General features: G+C 38.8%; 1 protein-coding gene across 30 annotated transcripts in view; it reads left to right on the forward strand.

Annotated features, from left to right (window-relative positions):
- PTPRD (protein tyrosine phosphatase receptor type D) overlaps positions 1–22,687 on the forward strand; it is a 477,045-nt gene that overhangs the window by 350,123 nt on the left and 104,235 nt on the right. For 8 of the 30 annotated variants that reach the window (XM_069880847.1, XM_069880843.1, XM_069880845.1 and 5 more), the window contains 7 exons: positions 834–1,027; positions 2,869–2,895; positions 4,868–4,985; positions 10,394–10,981; positions 11,411–11,511; positions 12,389–12,648; positions 21,275–21,365. In XM_069880847.1, coding sequence (XP_069736948.1) covers positions 834–1,027; positions 2,869–2,895; positions 4,868–4,985; positions 10,394–10,981; positions 11,411–11,511; positions 12,389–12,648; positions 21,275–21,365 — 1,379 coding nt within the window. The remainder of the gene's footprint in view (positions 1–833; positions 1,028–2,868; positions 2,896–4,867; positions 4,986–10,393; positions 10,982–11,410; positions 11,512–12,388; positions 12,649–21,274; positions 21,366–22,687) is intronic. The other 22 variants (XM_069880848.1, XM_069880854.1, XM_069880846.1 and 19 more) reach the window with 5 other exon arrangements.

The raw sequence follows: 22,687 nt of genomic DNA on the forward strand, positions 1-22,687 counted from the left end.
AAAGACTTGTCCTTTCTACACAATTTTTCTATTTGGTATTTTTATTTTTTTTTTAATTGAGGGTATATTTTCTAACTGACATGAATCTGCTGCCCCTTTGAGCACATACATACCCTTCTTAATCCTCCTTTAATGCAAACTAGCTCTCAGGGGAAAGTCTTTCTGCTTTTTCCTTGATTTTACAGTCATTGTTATTTTTAAACACTTATGACTATGAACATTTTTTCAGGTTATGGGGGGGGTAAGTTTTTTGGTTTTTGGGTTTTTTTAACTGCTTACTTGTTTCTTGTTGTGCTTTTTGATTTGGGTTTCTTTGTCTTGATTTGGGGGTTTTTTGAGTTTTGCTTTTGATCTTCGAAAACTGATGCTGCACACACTTTCTTTTCTTCTATGCTTGAAAGTGACAGAAGACATCCCTATTATCAGCCTCCTTTTTGTACTACTGAAAAAAAAATGAAACAAAGAAACTTAGCAAACAAAAATAAGGAATTTTTTTGAAACCTTTTGTGTTTTTATTATTATTATTATTTAAAGGATTAAAATATCTCTTTGTACTAAAATGCTTTGAATCTCAAAGCATCTTCCTTGGCTTTTGTACATTTTTACATGTTTTTTCTATTTCTCTAATACTCTTTTTTCTTCCATTTTTTGCATCAGTCATGTTTTTTGATCTTTTCACTGAAAGGTAGAGCAGATTGGTTGAGTATTTTCATTTGTTGAACAATTTATATTCCTCAAAGAAAACATATTGAGTCTGCCCTTTAAAAACAAAACAAAAGACATGAATGGGACAGGTGCCTGTAATTCTGTTCTGTCCAATGATGTTGTTCCAGTTCCTAGTGGTCCTCCTCGCAAAGTCGAGGTAGAGGCTGTCAACTCTACCGCTGTTAAAGTGTCATGGCGCTCACCTGTACCCAATAAGCAGCATGGTCAGATCCGAGGATACCAGGTCCACTATGTGAGGATGGAAAATGGAGAGCCAAAGGGTCAGCCCATGCTGAAGGACATCATGCTGGCTGATGCACAGGTAATTAAGCCATTTTATGTTCTTTACTAGATCACAGTGAAAATATTTTGTCTACTAGAGAACTATCCTGACCTGCTTTTTTGTTCTGTCTCTATTTTAACCTACCAGTTAATGCTTTTTATCTCTATTTTAACAACATTTTTTCAGAATTCTTAGGCTTAAAGATTCTTGGGTCAAACCTAGGCAACATTTTCCTTATAAGTGTGCTACTAAATGCTAATCTGTGTCATTCTATTTGCACCCTACACCTGGAAACTTCACCCTAGACCTATGCTCTGAATTTTTAAATCATCAGGGAGATCTAATCCAGGTCACAGTTAATGTAGCAAACTGCACTGCCTGATCAACCCACCCAGTACTTCTTTGTTTCAGTGGAGAACCTAGAATTAATAGACGCCTGTTAACCCAATATAGCAGTCTTTCAGCCATTACCATGTATCCACCTCATCACATACTCACAGGAGATTAATTTATTAGCGCAACTTTAGAAATGCCTGAGGTACTTATAGTCGTCATCATTCATATCAATAACTGTGCAATAAAATGAAGAGCTTAGTTTAAATAAGTGTTGAGTTACTTATACTGCAAAATTTCTTGTCTATTTCATAGATTATGTGACATAATGAAAGCACAAACCTGATTACATCAAGTTTAAAAAGCTTCTAAATATAGGCTTTTACTGATTGGGCCACCCTAGTGCTCTGTAAAACTGAAGATTCCAAAAGTTCCTGGTACTGGAGGAATCATCCTACATTGAAACTGTTATCAAGTATGCACCTCTCACTGCCAGTTCTCAATTTATGACTGGAAGGACTGGAAATTCGACTGGAAATCCTAAGAAATTATAAACCTAGCATAAAGTAAAGCATTCAACTTGCCACTTAAGCAAGCTGACCCTAATCTCAAAAGATTGTCTCTGTTCCTGGAGGTCCCTGCTGGTTTACCTGCTAGTCTGTCTACCTATCTATATATACTTATTTATTTTGAAATATATATTCTTTCAAATATATACTTAAATCTTAAATTCAGTGGAGTGAAAGATGGAAACAGGGGGGTAGGTGGGAAAATAAAGGATAAAGGGAGAGAAGATGGAAAAGGAGATGCCTCTGAACTTTGGTTCCCGCCTTCTCTGCACAGATTTTTACCTTCATCCTCTGTGTGGTAGTAATTTAAAAAATTTTTAAACTTGAGAAGGTCAGAAATGGGAGACTAAATGAGATATCGGAGTCCAAATATCGTAAAGGCAAAAGCCATATTTCTTTTTTTGCAAGGTCTAGCTTTGACCGGCCTGTTTATCATTGGTTAACTCAGAGTTAACTCCTTTCTCCTCCTTCCACTTTTTCCCAACTATCTTACTTCTATGACACGTTTGATCAGGGCTCATGCAAGTACCAAGATCTTCATGGTAAAATATCAGTGTGGTTACATTTCAAGACTAAAAAATCCTGCTATTAATTTAAATAAGGCATTGAATTCATCGAGGAAACTGAAGCATACAGCTAGGACGGTAGCCTTTAATTGTGCCTTGGTAGTTATCACTAAAACAATCCATTACAAAATATTGCTACATGATACAAGAAGATTCATTCCTTTTTTTCAGCTTTCAAGGAAGGAGATTTGGCTGGTTATAGGGAAAGCAGAAATGGAACTAAAAATGCCTGGCCTGATTTCATTAACCAAGTCTACCTGATTTTACACAATTAATTCAAATTGTGCATGATTTTTCAAGACATCTTTCATATTTATTTTACTATTAAGAAGAAATATTACCTAAACCAGGCTGCAAATCTCTTCTTTTTTTTTTTTTTTATTCCCTTCCAACATTCTTTACTCTCAATCAGTGGGAATATGATGATGCTACTGAACATGTAAGTAGTTTTTGAATAGCCAGAAAAACAACATGTTGGGTTTGGGATTTATTTTTTCTGTTTGCTTGCTTGCTTGTGACACCCTTTTTTTCTTGTTTTGAGTTTTTGTTGGGTTTGCGTTTCTTTGGCATTTGCACAAGTGCATGCACCTACTATCACAGGTCTTCCCTTTATGGCACCTTTTTTTCCTTTTTTTCCTTTTTTTTTATTTTTTTCCTGGGGAATGTTGGGCTTACTGTTGTTTGCTTGTTCTGGAGTTTAGCATGGTGCCCAAATGTAAACTGGTTTGTTTTGTCTTGTTTTTGATGGCTGTCACTAATTTGCCTTACAATTGCCAATTTCCTCATTACAAGAAGGTGTTAGAAAAAGAGAACAAAAGTGGTTCAGAGTTGTGTAGCAATTGTCAGACTTTTCTGTATTCATTTTAAAGTTAATGGGTTTTTCTGTAGCTGAAAGTTGAAGTCAATTGTGCTTTCTTTTTAGTTATCTGATAAATGTCTTTTGTGTGCTATCAGGAAAGACAAACACCCTGCTGTTTTTATGCCTAAGTAACAGTGCTTGCTGTATCCATATCACACTTTTAAAAGACAGCACATGCAATTGTATCTCTTACACCATGAAGTACTGTTTGTTTTACATGTGGCTAAAACCTACATCACTGTTTAAAATGGTGGCAGGGTGCTGTTTTGGTTGGGTTTATTTTTTATTTATTTTACAGTTTTATTCTATGAATATCAGGTGCAGTTGCCTTATGTTTTTATTGTATTTGTGCTGTTCTGCCAACTTATTCTCATCATTGCCTTGATATTTCTATATTGCTAGTAACTAACTGTAAACGCAATGCCAAATTTTAATGACATCCATACTGAGCTCATTCTCCCTATCTTGAAAAATCTATTTACTGTGGATAACTTGACCCATGCTTTTTATATTAACTTTTATGGTGGTTGCATCTGAGGGGTGTGTAATTGCACTTTTGCTATTTATTCTAGAAACATAAATAGACCGTCACTCTGGCGGCAGTGAAAAGTAGTGTAAATGTGTTCAGGCTTTTGAAAATGCAAAGTACTCCAGTGGTTACAAACTTGAAGTTGAAGAGTTGGGAACTTTGGACCAGTCAGTTGCCTCCGAATACTGTGCTTTTTTATTTGCATATGAAATTTATTTCTATTGCATCAAGATTTTAATTCCTCTGGCTGCCCTTATATCATGACATAAATTCAGGTCACGGCAGGTGGCTGGCCCATCACTATCTTCTGTGTGTGTATACATGTGTGTGTGCACACTTGTGTAAAAAGGTTTCCCTTGCTTTGACACTTACTGTTTGATCTCGCTCCCATTCATTTATACTAGCTGAAGAGCTACTTGTTCTGTAGCTGCTGTCATTTATTTGACAGCCCATCAGATTTATTCTCTGACCAGGTTTTTAATGGTGATTTAGGTAGTTATTTTAGAGTTGTTTCTTTCGGAAGAATGAATTGTTTCTAAAGTCCTTTGAGATATTTACAGTCCAACACAGGTTGCAATGAAAGTGTTATGACAATAACAGTCTTCTTACCATGCATTTTGTAACTATATCAGTAATATCCTGTAAATTACTAAATTAAACTGAGTGTCTTGTATCTACATACTCATGCATTTCACAGTATCAGTAGCATTCCTCAGGCAAGGTATTTCAGAAGGCGTTATTCACTGTTCACACCACTAAGCCTTTGGCCTTGTGCCTTAAACTACCCAAGACATGCTATTTAGAAGTGTGCTGTCTTTCTTCACTTAAGTGAGTGAAACATCTTGCATTATGAAGTATTTCACTCAGAACAGCCTGTTGGTGCTCTCAAATGCTTGCTGTCACTGCCAGAAGAACAGAAGCATGTGTACTGTATGCAATATATAGCAGTTGTCTGAAGGATTCTGTGTTCTTCTGGAAAACAATCTGGTTTTAATAAATTGTTTTTATTTTATTTCATTTCAGGAAATGATAATTTCTGGGCTTCAGCCTGAAACTACATACTCCTTCACTGTGACAGCCTATACAACAAAAGGTGACGGAGCACGCAGCAAGCCCAAACTCATATCTACTACTGGTGCAGGTAATATTCATGTACCCATTAATTTCTGAATAAATCCTTTGATTTTTCCTGCTAGTGATGTGCGCCTACTATTTGGAAGACTCCCATGGTGCACAAAGTGTTTATAGAATGTAGGATTTTCTGGTTCAGTATTTGGCCCTTCATTTGTTTAGATTAAAAAAATAGAACCAGTGTCCTCCTTTGTTTCTTCCTCAGTTCCAAATGGAGCCAAAATGTAATACTTAAGTCTGTACTTCCTAGTAGCTTTTCCATTCTGATCAGTGTCTTCTTGGAGAGCTAAAAACAGAAATTCAGAACAGTGAAGGATATTTGAAAAACTTCTGAAAGGCTTTCCTGATCCTTGTGAGAACAGCAATGCTGCTACCTGTCAGTAGAACACTGAAAGAATCTGTGTTTGACAGTCACAACTTATCTCAGAAGAATGCAGTTATTAAAGCAGAGAATTGCAAATCAGAATGAAAATCCAGCCTGTGAAACCCTGAAACCCTTATTACTTCAGCGTAAATCTGAGGCATAAAGTGGGGGAAAATACACCATACCACTGTGTTCAGTCTGCGTTTGATCATATATGGTAGTGAACGGTGGGTATCTGACTGCATGATCGATTCAGCTGATTTGTTGGCACTGATGAGATGAACTGAATTGCTTTTAGATGACAGGGTTTTTAAAACTTAAATGGCTCACTGCGGCACAGCTTAACCAAATGACATCATCCCACAGCCTTAGCTGATGTGCTGTCCACAGCCTGTAGGTGTTCATTTTCTGGGTTATGTAGTGTAGCTATTGGGCGTATTCTGTTACAACCACATGGAAACCTTTATAGTACTGTTACAAACTCTTAATAACAACGTGTTGTTAATGCCAGTACATAAAGCTCAAAAGGCATATGTATTTTTATTTATACTGATTAATTCCACTAAGTGTAAACAATCTTGTACAAATATCAGAAACATATACAACCTTGTCTCATCAGCTTCCTTGTAAAAATCTCAGTCGGGATGGCCAGATATATCACGTGCTTTCATGTCAGATTTTAGAGTGCCTTCTGGTTATTACTCTTAACTGGTGCTGTTAACTTATCCTCCAACTTTTTATCTTTCCTGAATTCTCATGGTATGGGAAAAAAAGGAATCTGTATTTCTCTCTTGCATTTGAACTTGATTTAAGAAAAATGCCACTTCATTCATTATTCTTTTTTAAGTTTATTTCCCAATTTAAATAAACATGATTATATAGATTATGATTTGGTTAGTTTTTGGACGTAAGTACAGGCTATACAAACCTCCTTGCAAACTTAAAGCTTCAGTGCATTCAGTCCTTATTGGCTATTCATGTTTCTCTCTTCCAAGATCTCTGATGCTTCTACTTTAGAAAGGCAAACAAATCCCGTGCCCCATAAAACCCTGAGTAACTGAAAAGGGATTGAGAATCAGAGGCATGCCAGTAAATGCGATACATATTACACTATCCTTGCTGTTTGCTTCACTTTGTATGCGAGTAATGTTTGTTCCTGGTCTCTAGAATAACCACTAGTTACCATTTTCTGTTTCATATGTTTCAGGTTGTATGAACAGCTCTTCACTTGCTATTACAGCTTGCTGTAGTTAAGCTTATTTTGTAAAGAAAATTCATATGCAGGTTTTTGAAAAAGGAGACAATAAATATAGTCAGTACTAAGAGTTTCCCGTTCAGTGTCTTTCTATGAGAGTACGTCAGGCAGGTGAAGAAATTGTGCATTAATACCAGGGGCTTGTAGGCCTGAAATAAACCCTCCATTTCTCTGAGAGCTGGCATTAGATTTTTTTTTCCCCTAAGAAGATGATATTCAAATACTACAATAAAGCAAATTAAAGGTCTGACTTCAATCTTTAAAGGTTTAAGTTAGGTCCTGCTGTCTTAGAATGAGCGAGATTATATCCATAAAAGACATGAAAGGATAGTAAAGGTCTAAATGTTTACTGGAGAAGCTTACTATTTGTAAGTTATTCAGATCAAAAGTAACTATTCAGCTGTGTCCACTTAGTGGTACAAAAGCATAATTTACATTTTCAGATGGGAAAGCATCAGCAAATGTAACTGAGCCTACAGTACAGTAAATACAGTTATTACTGAAGTCACTGAATGCAGTTAATATTTTCACTCCAGAGTCTGTTTTTGTCTTGTATTGTTTCTTTTCCTAGTTTTTGAAATCAAAGGGAAGAAAAACTCTTTCTGAACATTTTCAAATTGACAAATTTGAAAATTTCAAATTACTTGGAGTAGAAGTTACAAAATATGTGATTAACAAGGCCCTGATGAAAATTGAGACTTACAAGTCAATGACATCATGCAGTTTTTTAATGGAGAATTTAATCAGACCTTTACTTTCTAGGTTATAGTAGTTTAAGAATCTCATACCAGTACTGCTTATTCATCGGAATTTACTCTCCGTGCTGGACAGCACTCAGGAAATATAGATTTCAGCTAAGAGGTGAAAATATACAGTAAGATGGTGGTTTACTGCATAGCAGCTAAAAGAAAAATTAATTTGGATGATTTGTCAAAGGCAACATCATAGAATCATAGAATCATAGAATGACCTGAGTTAGAAGTGACCCACAAAAATCATTAAGTCCAACTCCTGTCCTTGCATAGGACAACCCCAACTTTCACACCATTTGCGTGAGGGGCTTGTCCAAGTGCTTCTTGAATACTGTCAAGCTTGGCACTGTGACTACTTAATGGAGTAGGCTCTTCCAGTGCTCCACTACCCTTTGAGTGAAGAACCTTTTTTCATGTTCAACCTAAACCTCCCCTGGCACATCCTCCTGACATTCTCTCGGGTCCTATCATTGGTCGCCAGAGAGAAGAGATCAGTGCCTGCTCCTCCTCCTTCCCTTGTGAGAAAGCAGTGCACTGTAAAGAGAACTCCCCTCAGTTTCCTCTTTTCCAGGCTGAACAGACCAAGCATGAGCATCTACTACTAGTGGCATACTTTTACAGCTGCTTGGTGTAAAGCCTGTTGGAAAGGGGATATGAAAGATATGTTGGGATGTGGTTATGGAGGTGGACTTCACTAGATCGAAGAATACTTTTTTTTTTTATGGGCAATCCCACTTCATTGTGCTCAAGGCAAATTTAGATGTTATTATCAGAAGACATTTCTAGGTAGAACTTTTCCATGGTGCTTCTGTATAATAGGACTGCACAGATTCCTGACATTTGTCCCACAAGACTGTATTATAACAAGTGTTTACACTAAAAAACAATGTTACCCAAATGCTATCTGGAAATAAAAAGAGAGAGAGAAAAATATTTCTTTCTCTATCAATAGTTGCATGTTAGCAAAAAGGAAATTCATACACTGGACAAAATCAGGTAGGCTCCATATTAAAAAAAAAGTGACCATTTTTATTTACCATTTTAATCACAGTGTATTTTATTGGACAATCAATTTTTATTACTTCTTCTGTTCCGATCAAGAGCAAGTAGTAATTTCTGTCTCTGTAGTTACCACCAAGGTTAAAAAAATAGTTCTAACTGTGGGGTGTGTTACAAGAAAAAAAAAGCAGTTTATCACATAAATAGTTTAGTGACACCTTCCAGCAGTCTCTCCACTAGAAAGCTGAAGGAGTTATTATTCTATTTGTGTGAACTCTTCTTCTCTTTCATATGCTCCATTGGCTTCAGTGATAGTTATAATGTTGAGAAAAATATAGCCTGCAAAAGGCCTTCACAGCCTTTTCTTTGTTCCTTCAGGGCTCATAATAATCAATGAGGAAACCTCAGAACTAGTCTGAGAGATATAATTTATGCAGCAGAAAGTGCAGGAAAGAAACTTACAGAATTCCTGGGAATATACATGCAAGTGAACTGGACATTTAAAAGGAAGAATATTTGGAAATTTTATGTAAAAACTAGCTAAAATTCTTATGCAGTTAGGAGCACTATCACAACTTATGACAGACATAATGAGGAAAGAGCTTGTTACATGCAGAATTTTCTCCAAGTCATGCCATTCCTCACTCCCTGTTCCTAATTCATTACAGCATGGTAGTCAGAACTTCTAACAATAAGAATCTGATTTACTGGGTGCCTGAGAACTGAAGATAAGTAATAAAACCCACTGAAGTGTTTAAATGCGGGAACCAGAGCTCACTATGCAGCAGTCACAGGGAAGGCTTTGAATGTGGATGAAACTAATTAGTCTTCATGGAAGTCAGTGCTATCGTGGCACTACTACTCCCAAAATGATTCTAGTTTCATGACCTGTCAGGCATTGGTACACAAAGAACACCAAATTTCTAAATAGTTATGGATATGATTAATTATCAAATAATTCATTGTAACAGAAACAGACTATATTTAAGTAGAAATATTAATTAAAACATAAACAATATATATATGTATATAAATGAATAAATAAAAATAAATATATAAATTAAATAGAAACAGTAATTGAGAGCAATTGATATCTGGACTCTAAAAATGTACACTATATAAGTTGTATAATAGGATTTCCCCCTCCAGTAGGACTAAATTAATCCTCTAGTTTGAACGTCCTCACCACACTTGCAGTCTGAATGTCTCTTCAAGGCAAACGTTGTGTTTGGACCAACAGATCTCAATTAAGTTTTGAGTGTAACTTGTGTGCAGGTTAAAAAGAGCTTTCAGTTTAGTAGTCTTTGGAAGAAATATGGTTCACAGGCACCAAGATCATTCTGAAAACTACATCATCTGTGATAAGCCTGGACAATCAAGCAATTAAATATAAAACTGTGCTACTGCTCCAAGCTGAAACAGCTCATAATGGAAGTCATTAGTGTATGGACAGTGAAATGATAGGATTCTATAATGCATAGTAATGATTGCTGATGACAATCTACCACATTTACCTATCTATGGCAAAAGTTACATTAGACATATCTAGAAACTTGTCATTTCTCCATTATTGCTAGTACAACTGCTGCTGCTGCTGCTACTATCATTATTAGTATTTTCATTAATTATTTTTCCATTTACAGGAGTATCAGAAATGTGCCTTGGATTAAATTAATGAATACTTATGACAATATACTTTTTTTGCAAGCAAGGATTTGTAAGTGAGACAGAACCTTTCATATGATGTCTGTTTGAAGTTTCACTTTTTGGCTTGTGTTCCTAAGTCATGTGCCTCTGAATGTTCTCTGCATTTAGAAATAATGGTAAGGGAAGAAGACAACAGTAGACTGTTTTACATTTGTAGTTCATTATGCAGTATGATTCATTAGTGCAGGACGCAGATATTATGTTTTCCATAACACAGTAGTTTGTGGAACCAAGAGTGAGGAAAGACAAAAATTTACCCCTATTCCTGCTAGCACTAGCCTCAGAAATCATATGTGCAGTTCTGTTTGTGTTTATAACCTTCAAATAACATTGTGCTACAGTTCCAGGCAAACCTCGGCTTGTGATTAGCCACACACAGATGAACACGGCTCTAATTCAGTGGCACCCTCCTGTGGACACCTTTGGCCCGCTGCAGGGTTATCGCCTGAAGTTTGGTCGCAAAGACATGGATACATTTACAACCATGGAATTCTCAGAGAAGGAAGATCACTTCACAGTCACAGACATTCACAAAGGAGCTTCTTACGTCTTCAGGCTCTCAGCTAGAAATAAAGTGGGCTTTGGGGAGGAGATGGTTAAAGAGATTTCTGTTCCTGAAGAGGTACCCAGTGGATTTCCTCAAAATCTCCACTCGGAAAGCTCTACTTCTACATCAGTTCAATTAACTTGGCAGATGCCACTCTTGGCAGAGAGAAATGGCATTATCACCAAATATACCGTCTTGTACAGAGATATTAATGTTGCTTACCAACCAGTTGAACTCCCTGTTGTTCCTGCTGATACCACTATGACACTTTCTGGCTTAAAACCAGATACCACATATGATGTAAAAGTACGTGCCCACACAAGCAAAGGGCCTGGTCCATATAGTCCAAGTGTCCAGTTCAGGACACTACCCGTGGATCAAGGTAGGATTTGTCTGCTTATGGCGTTGACCTTTAAAGAAGTATCGGTCTTTGGATATCAGTGTTTTTGAAGCTGTAAATAAAACTGACCGGCCCATTCATAAAAATAGGTTCAACAAACACAAAAGGTAAAGTACGTAAATCTTAATATGTTTTGGATGCCTTAGAATTCAGTTGTCCCTTGCCAAGCAAGTTCTGGCTAACATCTTCACAATCTTTTCAGGTAAGGAAAATCTGTGTGTTGGGTTGTCACTAGATAAGGGTGAGAATGAGTTAAAATGTGATATTTAAATGTGAGCAAACAGGTAGGAGTATTGAATCCTTGTTGGTTTTTGATCTAAATGGAAAGCTAATACTTCCTGGTAACAGTGGAAATATGACTAGATTTAAGCTCTAAGATGTTGTTTATTTACATTGTTTCTTTTTTTCCAGCAGTGTTTGCAAAAAATTTTCATGTTAAAGCAGTAATGAAGACTTCTGTTTTGCTGTCTTGGGAAATTCCGGAAAATTACAATTCAGCCTTGCCTTTCAAAGTAAGTTAGTTTCCATTTGTATGAGAGAAAATGCAGAAACCAGAGGATGTTGTTCACCTAGTGAAGTAGCTTACAGAATATGTGGATTCTTTTAGTACTGCTGTAATTAAGAATGCAAAATAATAAGCAATATTGACCCAAGCTGTTAAATTCAGTCATTCAGCAGTATGAGATTTTCACTGTTGTGACAGTATTTTCAAGTCAGGCTTATACTGATTTTTATGCATGATGCAAACACCTTGCTAATTTGTAGTGCCTTGCTACTATATTTTAAACAGTGAAAGAAAAGAATACTTTTCTTCTTCTTTCACTTATTTTCACAGTGATTGTAATTGAGCACCATTTCAGTTTTTGTCTCCCCACATTTACAATAATGCAGTTTTGCTTTGCAACTCTTACTTCAATACCTATAGCATTAGCCAAATAAAGAGACTCATAGTAACTTGCAGTCTGGCTGGCATTTCTTCTGCATTGTTCTTCATTACTTGCCTCATCTCAGGCAGTGGCAAGATAAAAACAGTATTTTATTAACTAACTGTTGCAAAAACCTTTCTGAATAAGGAGTGTGGAAAAGTTGCAGTCCCTTTTACAACAAGTATGTCTTGATATAAATGCTGGATTTAAGCAAACCTACTGAATTTGTGTAAGTGAAATGATATCTTAGGAGTGTGTACACTGCTGTAAATCAATTCAGTTCTTTTTAAAGAAAAATTGCAAGTGCAATTACAGTAGTGAATTCAGTACTATCTTGCAGCCTTAAATGTACATTAACTTTCATTTTAAATTTATAGCTAGATTCATTCCTGGCTACAGTGTGACAGTATCAGTTGCCTTCTCTTAGTAACCAAAATCATGTTTTATTTATATATTAAAATAGATCCTTTATGATGATGGGAAAATGGTGGTGGAGGTTGATGGACGAGCTACGCAAAAGCTGATCACTAATTTGAAGCCAGAAACATCATATTCATTTGTGCTGACAAACAGAGGGAATAGTGCTGGGGGTCTTCAGCACAGAGTGACAGCAAAGACTGCGCCAGACGTGCTTCGCACCAAACCAGTCTTCATTGGAAAGACCAACTTAGATGGCATGATAACTGTGGAACTTCCAGAAGTACCTTCAAATGAGAATATAAAGTGAGTGAATGAATGACATACCATTAGTATTATCTCCAGGAAGATGATTATTCGTACTGTTAAAATAATCCAGATTTGTAGTTTTGGACTATGGCTGTATTCTTCATAACGTTACAGAGAGTACAACACTCTATAGTAGTATTTGGACTAATATTAGAGTAATATTTAACAACTCTAAGCTCAGAGGAGCTGTTGACTCTCTCAAGGGATAAGAGACCTTGCTGATGGATCTGCATGGATTGGAGCATTGGGCAATCATCAGTGGCGTGACATATATTTATTCTGTTATTGAGGTACTAGGATGCATCCAGAGCAGGACAGCAAAGCTGACAGAAGAGCTGGAAGGCATGTCCTATGAGGATTGGCTAGGCACTTTAGATTTGCCAAGTTTGGAGAAAAGGAGGCTGAGGGGTGACCTCATGGCTCTCTACAGCTTCCTGCATCAGGGGTCGTGAAGAGGGAGATGGTGATCTCTTCTCCTTGGTGTCTGGTGACAGGTTGTATAGGAATTGTTCAAAGCTGTATCAGGGGAGATTCAGAGTTGACATTAGGAAACATTTCTTATCCGAGAAGGTGGTGAAACACTGGAACAGTCTTCTTAGAGAGGTGGCCAATGCCCCAATCCTGTCAGTGCTTAAAAGGTACTTGGAAAATGCACTTAATAATTTGCTTTAGCTTTGGTGAGCCCTGAAGTGGTCAGGCAGTTGATTGTTGTAGCTCCTTTCCAGCTGGAACAAGTCTATAACCTTGTCACATGCCACGTTTATAGGTCTGAGTAAACTCTAGATGGAACTACACATAAGATTGTCCTTGTAGCTGTTTCTCAGAGTACTTTTGTGTTTCATCACTCATTCCCTTGGGAGCACAGCGACCTGGAGCACGGCAAAGAGGTGCGGGGCACATTATTGTCACAGGGCAGTTTGAGCGGCAGTTCAAGTGGGCAGGGCGCAGAGAGGGGCTAGAGACTAGCCAGAAGACACCGAGCACCATGGTGTTTACCCGGCAGAAGATTAAACCTGCACCGGGTGCTGCAGCAGGCAGGATGGATGCTGCCACCCAGACAGAGCCACAGTGGGTGCATTCAGCTACTCAGACCCTGGGTTGCAGGCAGTGCCCCACTCCCACACCAGCTTGTGCCTCTGGTCCTGGCTCCACTTGTGGAAGCTGCGCTCGAGTGGGGGAACTTCTTTGCATGGTGGAGGAGCTAAAGGAGGAGGTAAAGAGGCTGAGGACTATCAGGGAATTTGAAAGGGAGATAGACCAGTGGAGCAGTGCCATCTCACTAACTCAGCAGCCTGCTGGAGCTGGTGTGTCTGAGCACCACCCACCTGCAAACTGCAAGGTTGGAGGAGCAAGAGAGAGGGAATGGCAGCAAGTTCCTGCCAGACGAAGGAAACCTACTCCCCTCACCCAGACAACAAAACCCCAGATCCCCCTGAAGAACAAATACAAAACGCTGCAGGTGGAATCCTCACCCCCAAGGGTGAGGATGATGGCTCCCACAGCCTAGAATCTTCCCCTAGGCCATGCCATCCTCAGAAAAACATAAAACCATCCTCCATTAATGAGAAGAGGAGAGTGATTGTCGTAGAGGATTCCCTTCTAAAAGGAACAGAGGGACCCATCTACAGACTGGACCCACTCCACAGAGAGTTCTGCTGCTTACCAGGGGCATCAGTGAAGGAGGTAACTAGAGAAATTCCTTCTCTGGTCCAAGAGACAGACTACTATCCTCTGATAGTATTCTGAATTGGTAGTGATGACCTAGAGAACAGAAAGCCCAAAGCGAATTAGAGAGACTTCAGGGCTCTAGGGAGAATGTTGGAGGGCTCTGGGGCTCAAATAGCATTTAGCTTCATTCCAGTGCTAAATACGGAGGAGCAAGGAGTCAAAAAGAAGAAATTGATTAATGCCTGGCTCCAAGCCTGATGTGAGGAGAGGGTCTTTGGTTTCTTGGATCATGGGATGGTCCATGCACCCCCAGGCTTTCTTACTAGGGATGGGGCACGCATGTCTCATAGGGGGGCTAAAGCCCTTGCTAAAAATCTAGCTAAGCTCATTAACTGAGCTTTAAACTAGATGTGAAGCGGGAGGGGTATGAGACCAGGCTAGATGGGAATAAGCCTCAAAATGGGACACCAGTTACTCGGAGATAGGAAGGGTAGGAGAGGAGGCAGGGTAGCCATTTATGTTAGAGAGGACTTTGACACTGTCGAGCTTGATTATGGTGATGAGGAGATCGCATGCCTGTGGGTTAAAATCAGAGGAGCCCAAAAGAAGGCATATTTTGTGATGGGAGTCTGTTACAGACCACCCAGCCAGGAAGAAGCAGCTGCTGAGCTCTTCTATAAACAGCTGGGGATAGTCTCTAGATCAATGCTTCTTGTTCTCGTGGGAGACTTCAATCTTCCAGATATCTGCAGGAAGTACAATACAGCAGAAAAGCAGCTCAGGAGGTTCCTGGAGTGCGTGGAAGAAAAGTCTTCGCACAACTGGTGAGCGAACCGACAAGGGAAGGTGCCCTCCTGGACCTGCTTTTTGTGAAGAGAGAAGGCCTTGTGGGGGATGTGGTGGTTGGAGGACGCCTGGACCAAAGCGATCACGAGATGATAGGGTTTTCAGTTCTAGGTGAGGTGAAGAGGGTGGTTAGCAGGACAGTCTCATTAAACTTCCAGAGGGCAGACTTTGGACTGTTCAGAAGTCTGGTTGATAAAGTCCTATGGGAGGCAGTCCTTAAGGGCAAGGGAGCCCACGATGACTGGGAGTACTTCAAAAAGGAATTCCTAGCAGCTCGGGAGAAAGCCATTCCCACGTTTCAGAAAAGGAGCCGGCAAGGACAAAAAAACAGCTTGGTTGAGCAGGGACATCTTGAGAGATATCAAAAAGAAGAGAAATGTCTATGAGCTTTGGAAGAAGAGACAAGAAGAGACAGGTGTCTTGGGTGGACTACAGGAGGGAAGTGACATCTTGCAGGGAAAAAATCAGGAGGGCTAAGGCTCAGCTAGAAATCAGATTGGCAAAGTCTGTGAAAGATAACAAAAAATCTTTCTATAGATATATTAGCAATAAAAGGAGGACTAGGGAGACTATCAGTCCCTATTGGAAGCAGAAGGAACAACAGTGACAGGGGATGAGGAAAAGGCTGAGGTACTTAAGGCCTTCTTTGCCTCAGTCTTTAATTGTGGAGTGAGTCGTTCCCTCCATGTACAAACCCAGGAGTTAGAGGAGCAGAATGAGGCTCCCATGATCCAAGAGGAGGCAGTTAGAGATTTGTTTGCCCAGCTAGACACCCATAAGTCTATGGGGCCGGATGGGATCCACCCAAGGGTATTAAAGGACCTGGCAGATGTGCTGGCCAAACTCCTTTTCCATCGTCTTCCAGCAGTCCTGGCTGACTGGGGAAGTTCCACTGGACTGGAGGCTGGCTGATGTTGTGCCCATCTACAAGAAGGGTTGGAGGGAGGATCCAGGGAACTACAGGCCTGTCAGTCTGACCTCAGTGCCAGGGAAAGTCATGGAACAGGTGATCTTGAGTGCTATCATGAAGCACATGCAAGAGAACCGGGTGATCAGGCCCAGTCAACAGGGGTTCATGAAAGGCAGGTCTTGCCGAACAAACCTGATCACCTTCTATGATAAAGTGACTCGACTACTGGATGAGGGAAAGGCTGTGGATGTATCTTCCTGGACTTCAGTAAAGCCTTTGACACAGTTTCTCACAGCATTCTGCTTAGGAAACTGTCAGGCTCTGGCCTGGACAGGCGCAAACTCTCCTGGGTGGAAAACTGGTTGGCTGGCCGGGCCCAGAGAGTGGTGGGAAATGGAGTTAACTCCAGCTGGAGGCCAGTTACAAGTGCTGTTCCCCAGGGCTCAGTGCTGGGTCCAGCCCTGTTCAATGTCTTCATCAATGACCTGGATGAAGGCATTGAGTGCACCCTTAGCAAGTCTGCGAACAATACCGAGCTGGGTGGAAGTGTCGATCTGCTGGAGGGCAGGGGGCTCTGCAAAAGGATCTGAACAGGCTGGACTGCTGGGCAGAGTCCAATGGCATGAGGTTTAACAAGGCCAAATGCTGGGTCCTGCACTTGGGGCACAACAACCCTGTGCAGTGCTACAGACTAGGGGAAGAGTGGCTAGAAAGCTGCCTGGAGGAGAGGGACCTGGGGGTGTTGGTTGACAGCCGACTGAACATGAGGCAGCAGTGTGCCCAGGTGGCCAAGAAGGCCAATGGCATCTTGGCTTGTATCAGAAGCGGCGTGACCAGCAGGTCCAGGGAGGTTATTCTCCCTCTGTACTCGGCACTGGTGAGACCACTACTTGAACACTGTGTTTGGTTCTGGGCACCTTGCTACAAGGAGGATGTTGAGGCTCTGGAGCGAGTCCAGAGAAGAGCCACAAAGCTGGTGAAAGGGCTGGAGAACAGGCCTTATGAGGAGCAGCTGAGAGAGCTGGGGTTGTTTAGCCTGGAGAAGAAGAGGCTGAAGGGAGACTTCCTTGCTCTCTATAACTACTTAAAAGGAAGTTGTGGAGAGGAGGGTGCTGGCCTCTTCTCCCTAGTGACAGGGCAGAGGACAAGAGGGAATGGCCTCAAGCTCCACCAGGGGAGGTTCAGGCTGAGCATTAGGAAAAAATGTCCACGGAAAGGGTCATTGGGCACTGGAACAGGCTTCCCAGGGAGGTGGTTGAGTCGCCTTCCCTGGAGGTCTTTAAGGGATGGGTGGACGAGGCGCTGAGGGGCACTGTTTAGTATTTGATAGGAATGATTGGACTTGATGATCTGTTTGGTCTTTTCCAACCTGGTGATTCTATGATTCTACAATTCTATGATTCTATGATTCCAAATAGCAAAGAGGGATTAAGCAAGCCAATTTTGTTTTGAACAGTGTATCAAGAATGGATAATCCATGAGTAGCTGCCCTACTGTAGCACCTTGAAGTACTAAGACAGTCATTGCAGGATCACACAGAGTTTCAAATAATTATTACTACAATTATGTTAATTCAGGTTAATTAATTCTGAAGTTTTTTATTACAAGAAAAGTCTCAGGTCCTCTTCACTGGTTCCAGAAAGAAAACAGGAGATTTTATTGAGAATTTGGCAGAGCATTTATTAAAGATTACTTAGATTTTGGCTGAAAAGTTGATGTGGAGATTTAAACAGCAGAAAAAGGACTAAAAACATTCGCCAAGAAAGCATATAAGGCATTTACAATCAGTAAGTGATATTGCTATGCTTATTGTCATTCTTGTTGGTCTATAAGGTACTCACGTGTAATGTGAAGGAAAAGGGGAGGAAAATGAGCAGGTCAGTAAATATTGTTGGGAATTCAACTTGTCCTCTCCCTTGTGAATTTTTACTGACAGCTTTGTAGAAAGCTACTCCCCTTTTTCGTTACTGACTGAGGATTTTGAGGCAGGTGAGTTCAAGAAAGAAATGACTTACAGACATTAAAAGGGTGAAAAACTGAAAAATATAGCCATTATCATTACACTGGCTAAGAAGTGGTCAGTTACAAATTCAGCTAAGGAATACTGAAGATGAAATGAGTCAAAAAGGATTTATGAGGCAAAGCATTCCAAGTGAGAAAAAAGTGCAGGGAAGCTTGTCAAACAACAGCAGAGGGTGTCAATAGAAAAGAACCAATGCCCTTCCTTTTGTATTTTGTGAATAGACAAAAGAAGCCAAGTGACATCACAAGAGGTACATTAAACCTATGCAATCCAACAGTCAACTTTACAAATAATCTATCTCTTCCTTCTGTGTCTGCTTCCTGAGAAGATGAGATCAGGCTTGAAATAGAAAAACAAATAAAAAAAAAAGAAAGATTGATTTGGTCCTTGGAAAGGGAGGTACCAAAGCAACTACACACTGAGCAGAGAAACCTTACTAGGATAAGTCAGATTATTGCAGCTGTAGTCTTTATATGGGAAGAACAATTTCATCTAATAGTCATGTTGACATTTATAAAGTTACTGTTCCTCTATGGGTACATAATATGCTCATGATTGTCTCTGTCTTACTGTACACAGAGAATCTTTCAATAATGCTGATTGCAGAGAAGGTGAAACAGTTAATTGTTTGCTCTAATGAATTATAGGTAAATACTAATGGGATTGAGAGTAATGCTATAAAAGCCTTCGCAATTTATTAAAGATGGTAGGAGTAATTTTCATTATTTCAATGTTTGATGATGATACAGCGTAAAAATTAGAGCAGAGCTGACTTTATGCTAGGTAAAATGGATCTTTTTTGCTGGGATCATCTCAAGTGAGCAATTTCTTCATTTTCTTGTAGTATTTTCGGCTAATTCAAATCAATTTTTAAATTTAAAGTACAGTTCATGTTTCTCTGCATCTCTTCTATCTACACAAAATCTTAGGTAGAAACGGAGTTTTGTGAAAGATTGTAATAATCGGTAGTTCAGGCAATATCCAAGCCAACCCTCCATTTTTCGCCCTTCCTCCACCTCCACCCCAGAACTCAAACAAGCTCAAAACAAACAGGAAAGTATTAAAGCAAATAATAAAAAATATTTGTGAAGATGTGCTGCATTTCCTGGAGTTAGCTAGAAATAATAGAACTTTGTTGTCCTTTACAGTTTACAGCACTGCAAATTTATGCAGTTAGTTTCATTTTTCTGCTTACTGTTAATGTACTTGTGCTTTCAGCTTTAAAATACTCTGTATGTGCTGCAAGTCTTAGTGGATGATCAAAGTTATGAGTGGGAGGCATGCATGAGGAAAGTGTGAAAGAGTGTGAAAGTAACATTCACATGCTGGATGTTCCTTGATAGAAAAAAAAGTATGAACACTCTGTTAGCTTAAAGAATAAGAAGAACTGAAAAATGAATAAGCAAGAGACTGCTGTGCAGTTCAGCCAGTAGATGTATCTGTGATGTCTGAAAGACATGTAAGAGCCAATTCTCAATTGCTTTTTGTCTTGATTCTTAGGGAACTGTTAAAGAAAACATATGTAGATTGTAGTCAATGTATGCATGGATAAATCAGCATTCACTAGGATTTGTTACTCATGCAATATAATGATTTTTAAAATGCATACGCATTTAAAATCTGGGTTCAACCAGCCTTACTGTTTTCAATACAAACCTCAGTTTATTAGATTATTTATTATATTGTTTCTATAAGTAGGCATGCTGCAGGTTTTATTTAAATACTGGAATAAAGCAATTAGGCAACAGTTCAAAATCTCTGTTTCCAGCACCTCCTGTTTGACCTCAGCAGAGCACAAAGTAGTTTCTCAAATTTCTTAACGCAAGAGTTAATAAATATGTGTAATTGCAACAGTAGTTAAAATCTAAAATTACATTACATTTCTTTTGTGGAAAGGATTCAGTTAAAAAGAGAAAATTAAAATGGACCAATGGCATGCACTGGTATGGAAGAAAGATAGGTTGTGGCATCAGTTTAGACTGAGATAGTTTTTGATCAATTGTAAGCAAGTCCTCCTCTGTAGACTCTCTTTCATTAATTACTTTTTCAGCTGCATTGTTTGAGTAAAATGAATTGACAAGACTGCACAAGGTTGAATAGACTGTAAAAAAATGACATACTGGAAGAGAAGAAGATGGTTCATGAGACACTAAAATTATCTTCCATTATGGAGAGTCAGAGACACCTTCTTAATAAGCTGTGTTTTTACTAGAAACAAAAGAAAGCAGCTTGTTTCCCTCTCCTATGAGATGGAGAGTGCTTGACTTTTTGACAAGTGTATTTATCAAGAAGATGCATATTATACTATCTTGAATGTCCTGCTGTTGTGATTCTACTGCTTCTTTCCTCACACTAATGTGAAATTATGGATCTGCCTGACATGTATCCAGGCTTTGTGAAGGAAACAAGGAAAGTGCCATATCTTTATTGTACTAGAAAGTATAATTTACTAGTCTTCATGATGGGAAGAAGGAAGATATATTCAGAAAATGTTTCTCAGGAAAACTGATATATGTAATTTGCAAATGCTCGCTGTAAAAAGAACATACATCAAGCTCTCTTGTCTGTGACTGTGAGCAGAATACTTAAGCAGACAAAGCTGATGGCCATTGATACTCAAAAGTAGAGAGTGGGTGGGTGGGGCGTATGCTATGCCTCCTTTATTTTCTGTTTATAATATTATTGGCATCAACAAACACATTATGTTAATCTCCTATTCTCATTATACTTGAAAATGGGGGAAAATGGGGTGATAATTGAGATTTAAATATATGGTAACATCTGTCAATTTAGGGGTTTGACATTTTTCCCAGTGTGATGGTGGTAGGGCACAAGTATCCCATGGCTCTTATATTTTGAATGAAATAATAAACCACAGTCAAACATGCAAGCATTTTAGAACATTGTAATTAAAGTCTCTTATACATATTTATGTGTTTACATGGAAAGGCAGGTAATTAGTGCCATTTGTTTGTCAAATGTTTTACACTGGATGTGATTTCAAGAGTGTGAATCTTTACAGCTATGTTTGGAAGACTGCAGTGGCATAATAATGCATAGAAGTTTGCTCATGACATACCACTGTTCTCTTAAGTTCCTCTGAGCAGACATCTGCCCCTCAGTTTTTCTATTACTTTTCTTTCAACTTCACTTTTGTCCAACTGTTTCCTTTACAGAGGTTATTACATAGTTATTGTGCCTTTGAAGAGGTCTCGTGGAAAGTTTATCAAACCATGGGAGAGTCCAGATGAAATGGAACTAGATGAGGTACTGTATGTTTTTGTTGTCATCTTCTCCTTTATTAGAGAAACAATCTTATTTGTGGTGTGTGATTAACTCACCAGTTTTAGAAGTTTGGGTTGTCAGGATATTTTATATTTATATTTGAGTTAGCCTGTGGGGACTGAAACAGAAGTTCAAATTACTTAAATTGGAAGACAGTAAAGACATTAAGTTGTAATAAAGCACACAAAGTGTCTGATCTTTGTTAGCATTAATATTTTATACTTTTCCTATTGTAAAGTGTAATGCAAAAGTACAGAAGGTGAAATGAGTTGTCAGCAAAAGCTTAATCACCAATGACATGAACTCTGATAAAGATCTGGTTCATTAGCGAAGTGTTTGCTAAGCCTGTAACAAATGCTAAATCACAATTTGTACTGCAGTTTAACATTTGACCTTCTTATGGTATTTTTACCCAATTCTCACATACTGTAATGTTTCTGGTTAGAAAACTTTTATAGTAGTCTCCATTCTACTGACAGCTTGTGCTGAGGAATAAATGAAAGCAGTAGGAAAGAGCAGCTTTGTATCATTGTTCAACACTATAAATGACATTAACCCAAAAGGTGAAAGTACTTTCATTTTAGCAGTAAGCTCAGTAATATTAGAAATCAAGCCATTATGTTATTGATATAATTCCAGGAAACAGTGTCAGCATTCAGTTGTGTCCTCTGTTTTACTGATGGACAATATCACTCATGTGGACTTGTTTCTCTTCTATCAATCTGCAAATTTGGCATAATACGAACATTTATCACTACTCTTCAGAGAGCCTTGTATGAAAGCCGTGTACAAAAGACAGGTGGTGGTATGATTACTGCTGTATCTGCCTGGGTTTTTAGATCCTATTCAATTGCAATAGTAATTTATATATGTAATATCTCTGCAGTTCAAAGACAGAGATCAAAGTCAGTTTCTTTACTCCTGATTTAAAGATCTTTTGACTGGATCCTGTGTATTTTTCCATTTTCTTTTCATGGATTCAAGAGTTTTATGTGATAGAAATGCTTTACTATATGCTTCCACATAATATGGTCTCTAGGAAGTAATCATCCTTGAACAATCATACAGGTTTTTTTCCTTCTCCCTTTGACAAAATGGATATCAATTTCAATGTTTGTACCACAATATAAAGAAAATAAAGATCTTCACCAAGCTGACACTGCTGTAGATAGCTCTCAAAATATGAACAGAGGTCTTCTAGTCTTTAGTCTGTTTTCTGATCAGAAAGGCAAAGAATATGTACAGCAATAGGATAATTCTTAATAAGAATATCAAACCTAATTGTTAAAAGAAAGGCACAGTTT

This window comes from Phaenicophaeus curvirostris, chromosome Z (genome assembly GCF_032191515.1).
Source record: "Phaenicophaeus curvirostris isolate KB17595 chromosome Z, BPBGC_Pcur_1.0, whole genome shotgun sequence".
In the NCBI taxonomy this organism is placed as follows: Eukaryota; Metazoa; Chordata; class Aves; order Cuculiformes; family Cuculidae; genus Phaenicophaeus; species Phaenicophaeus curvirostris.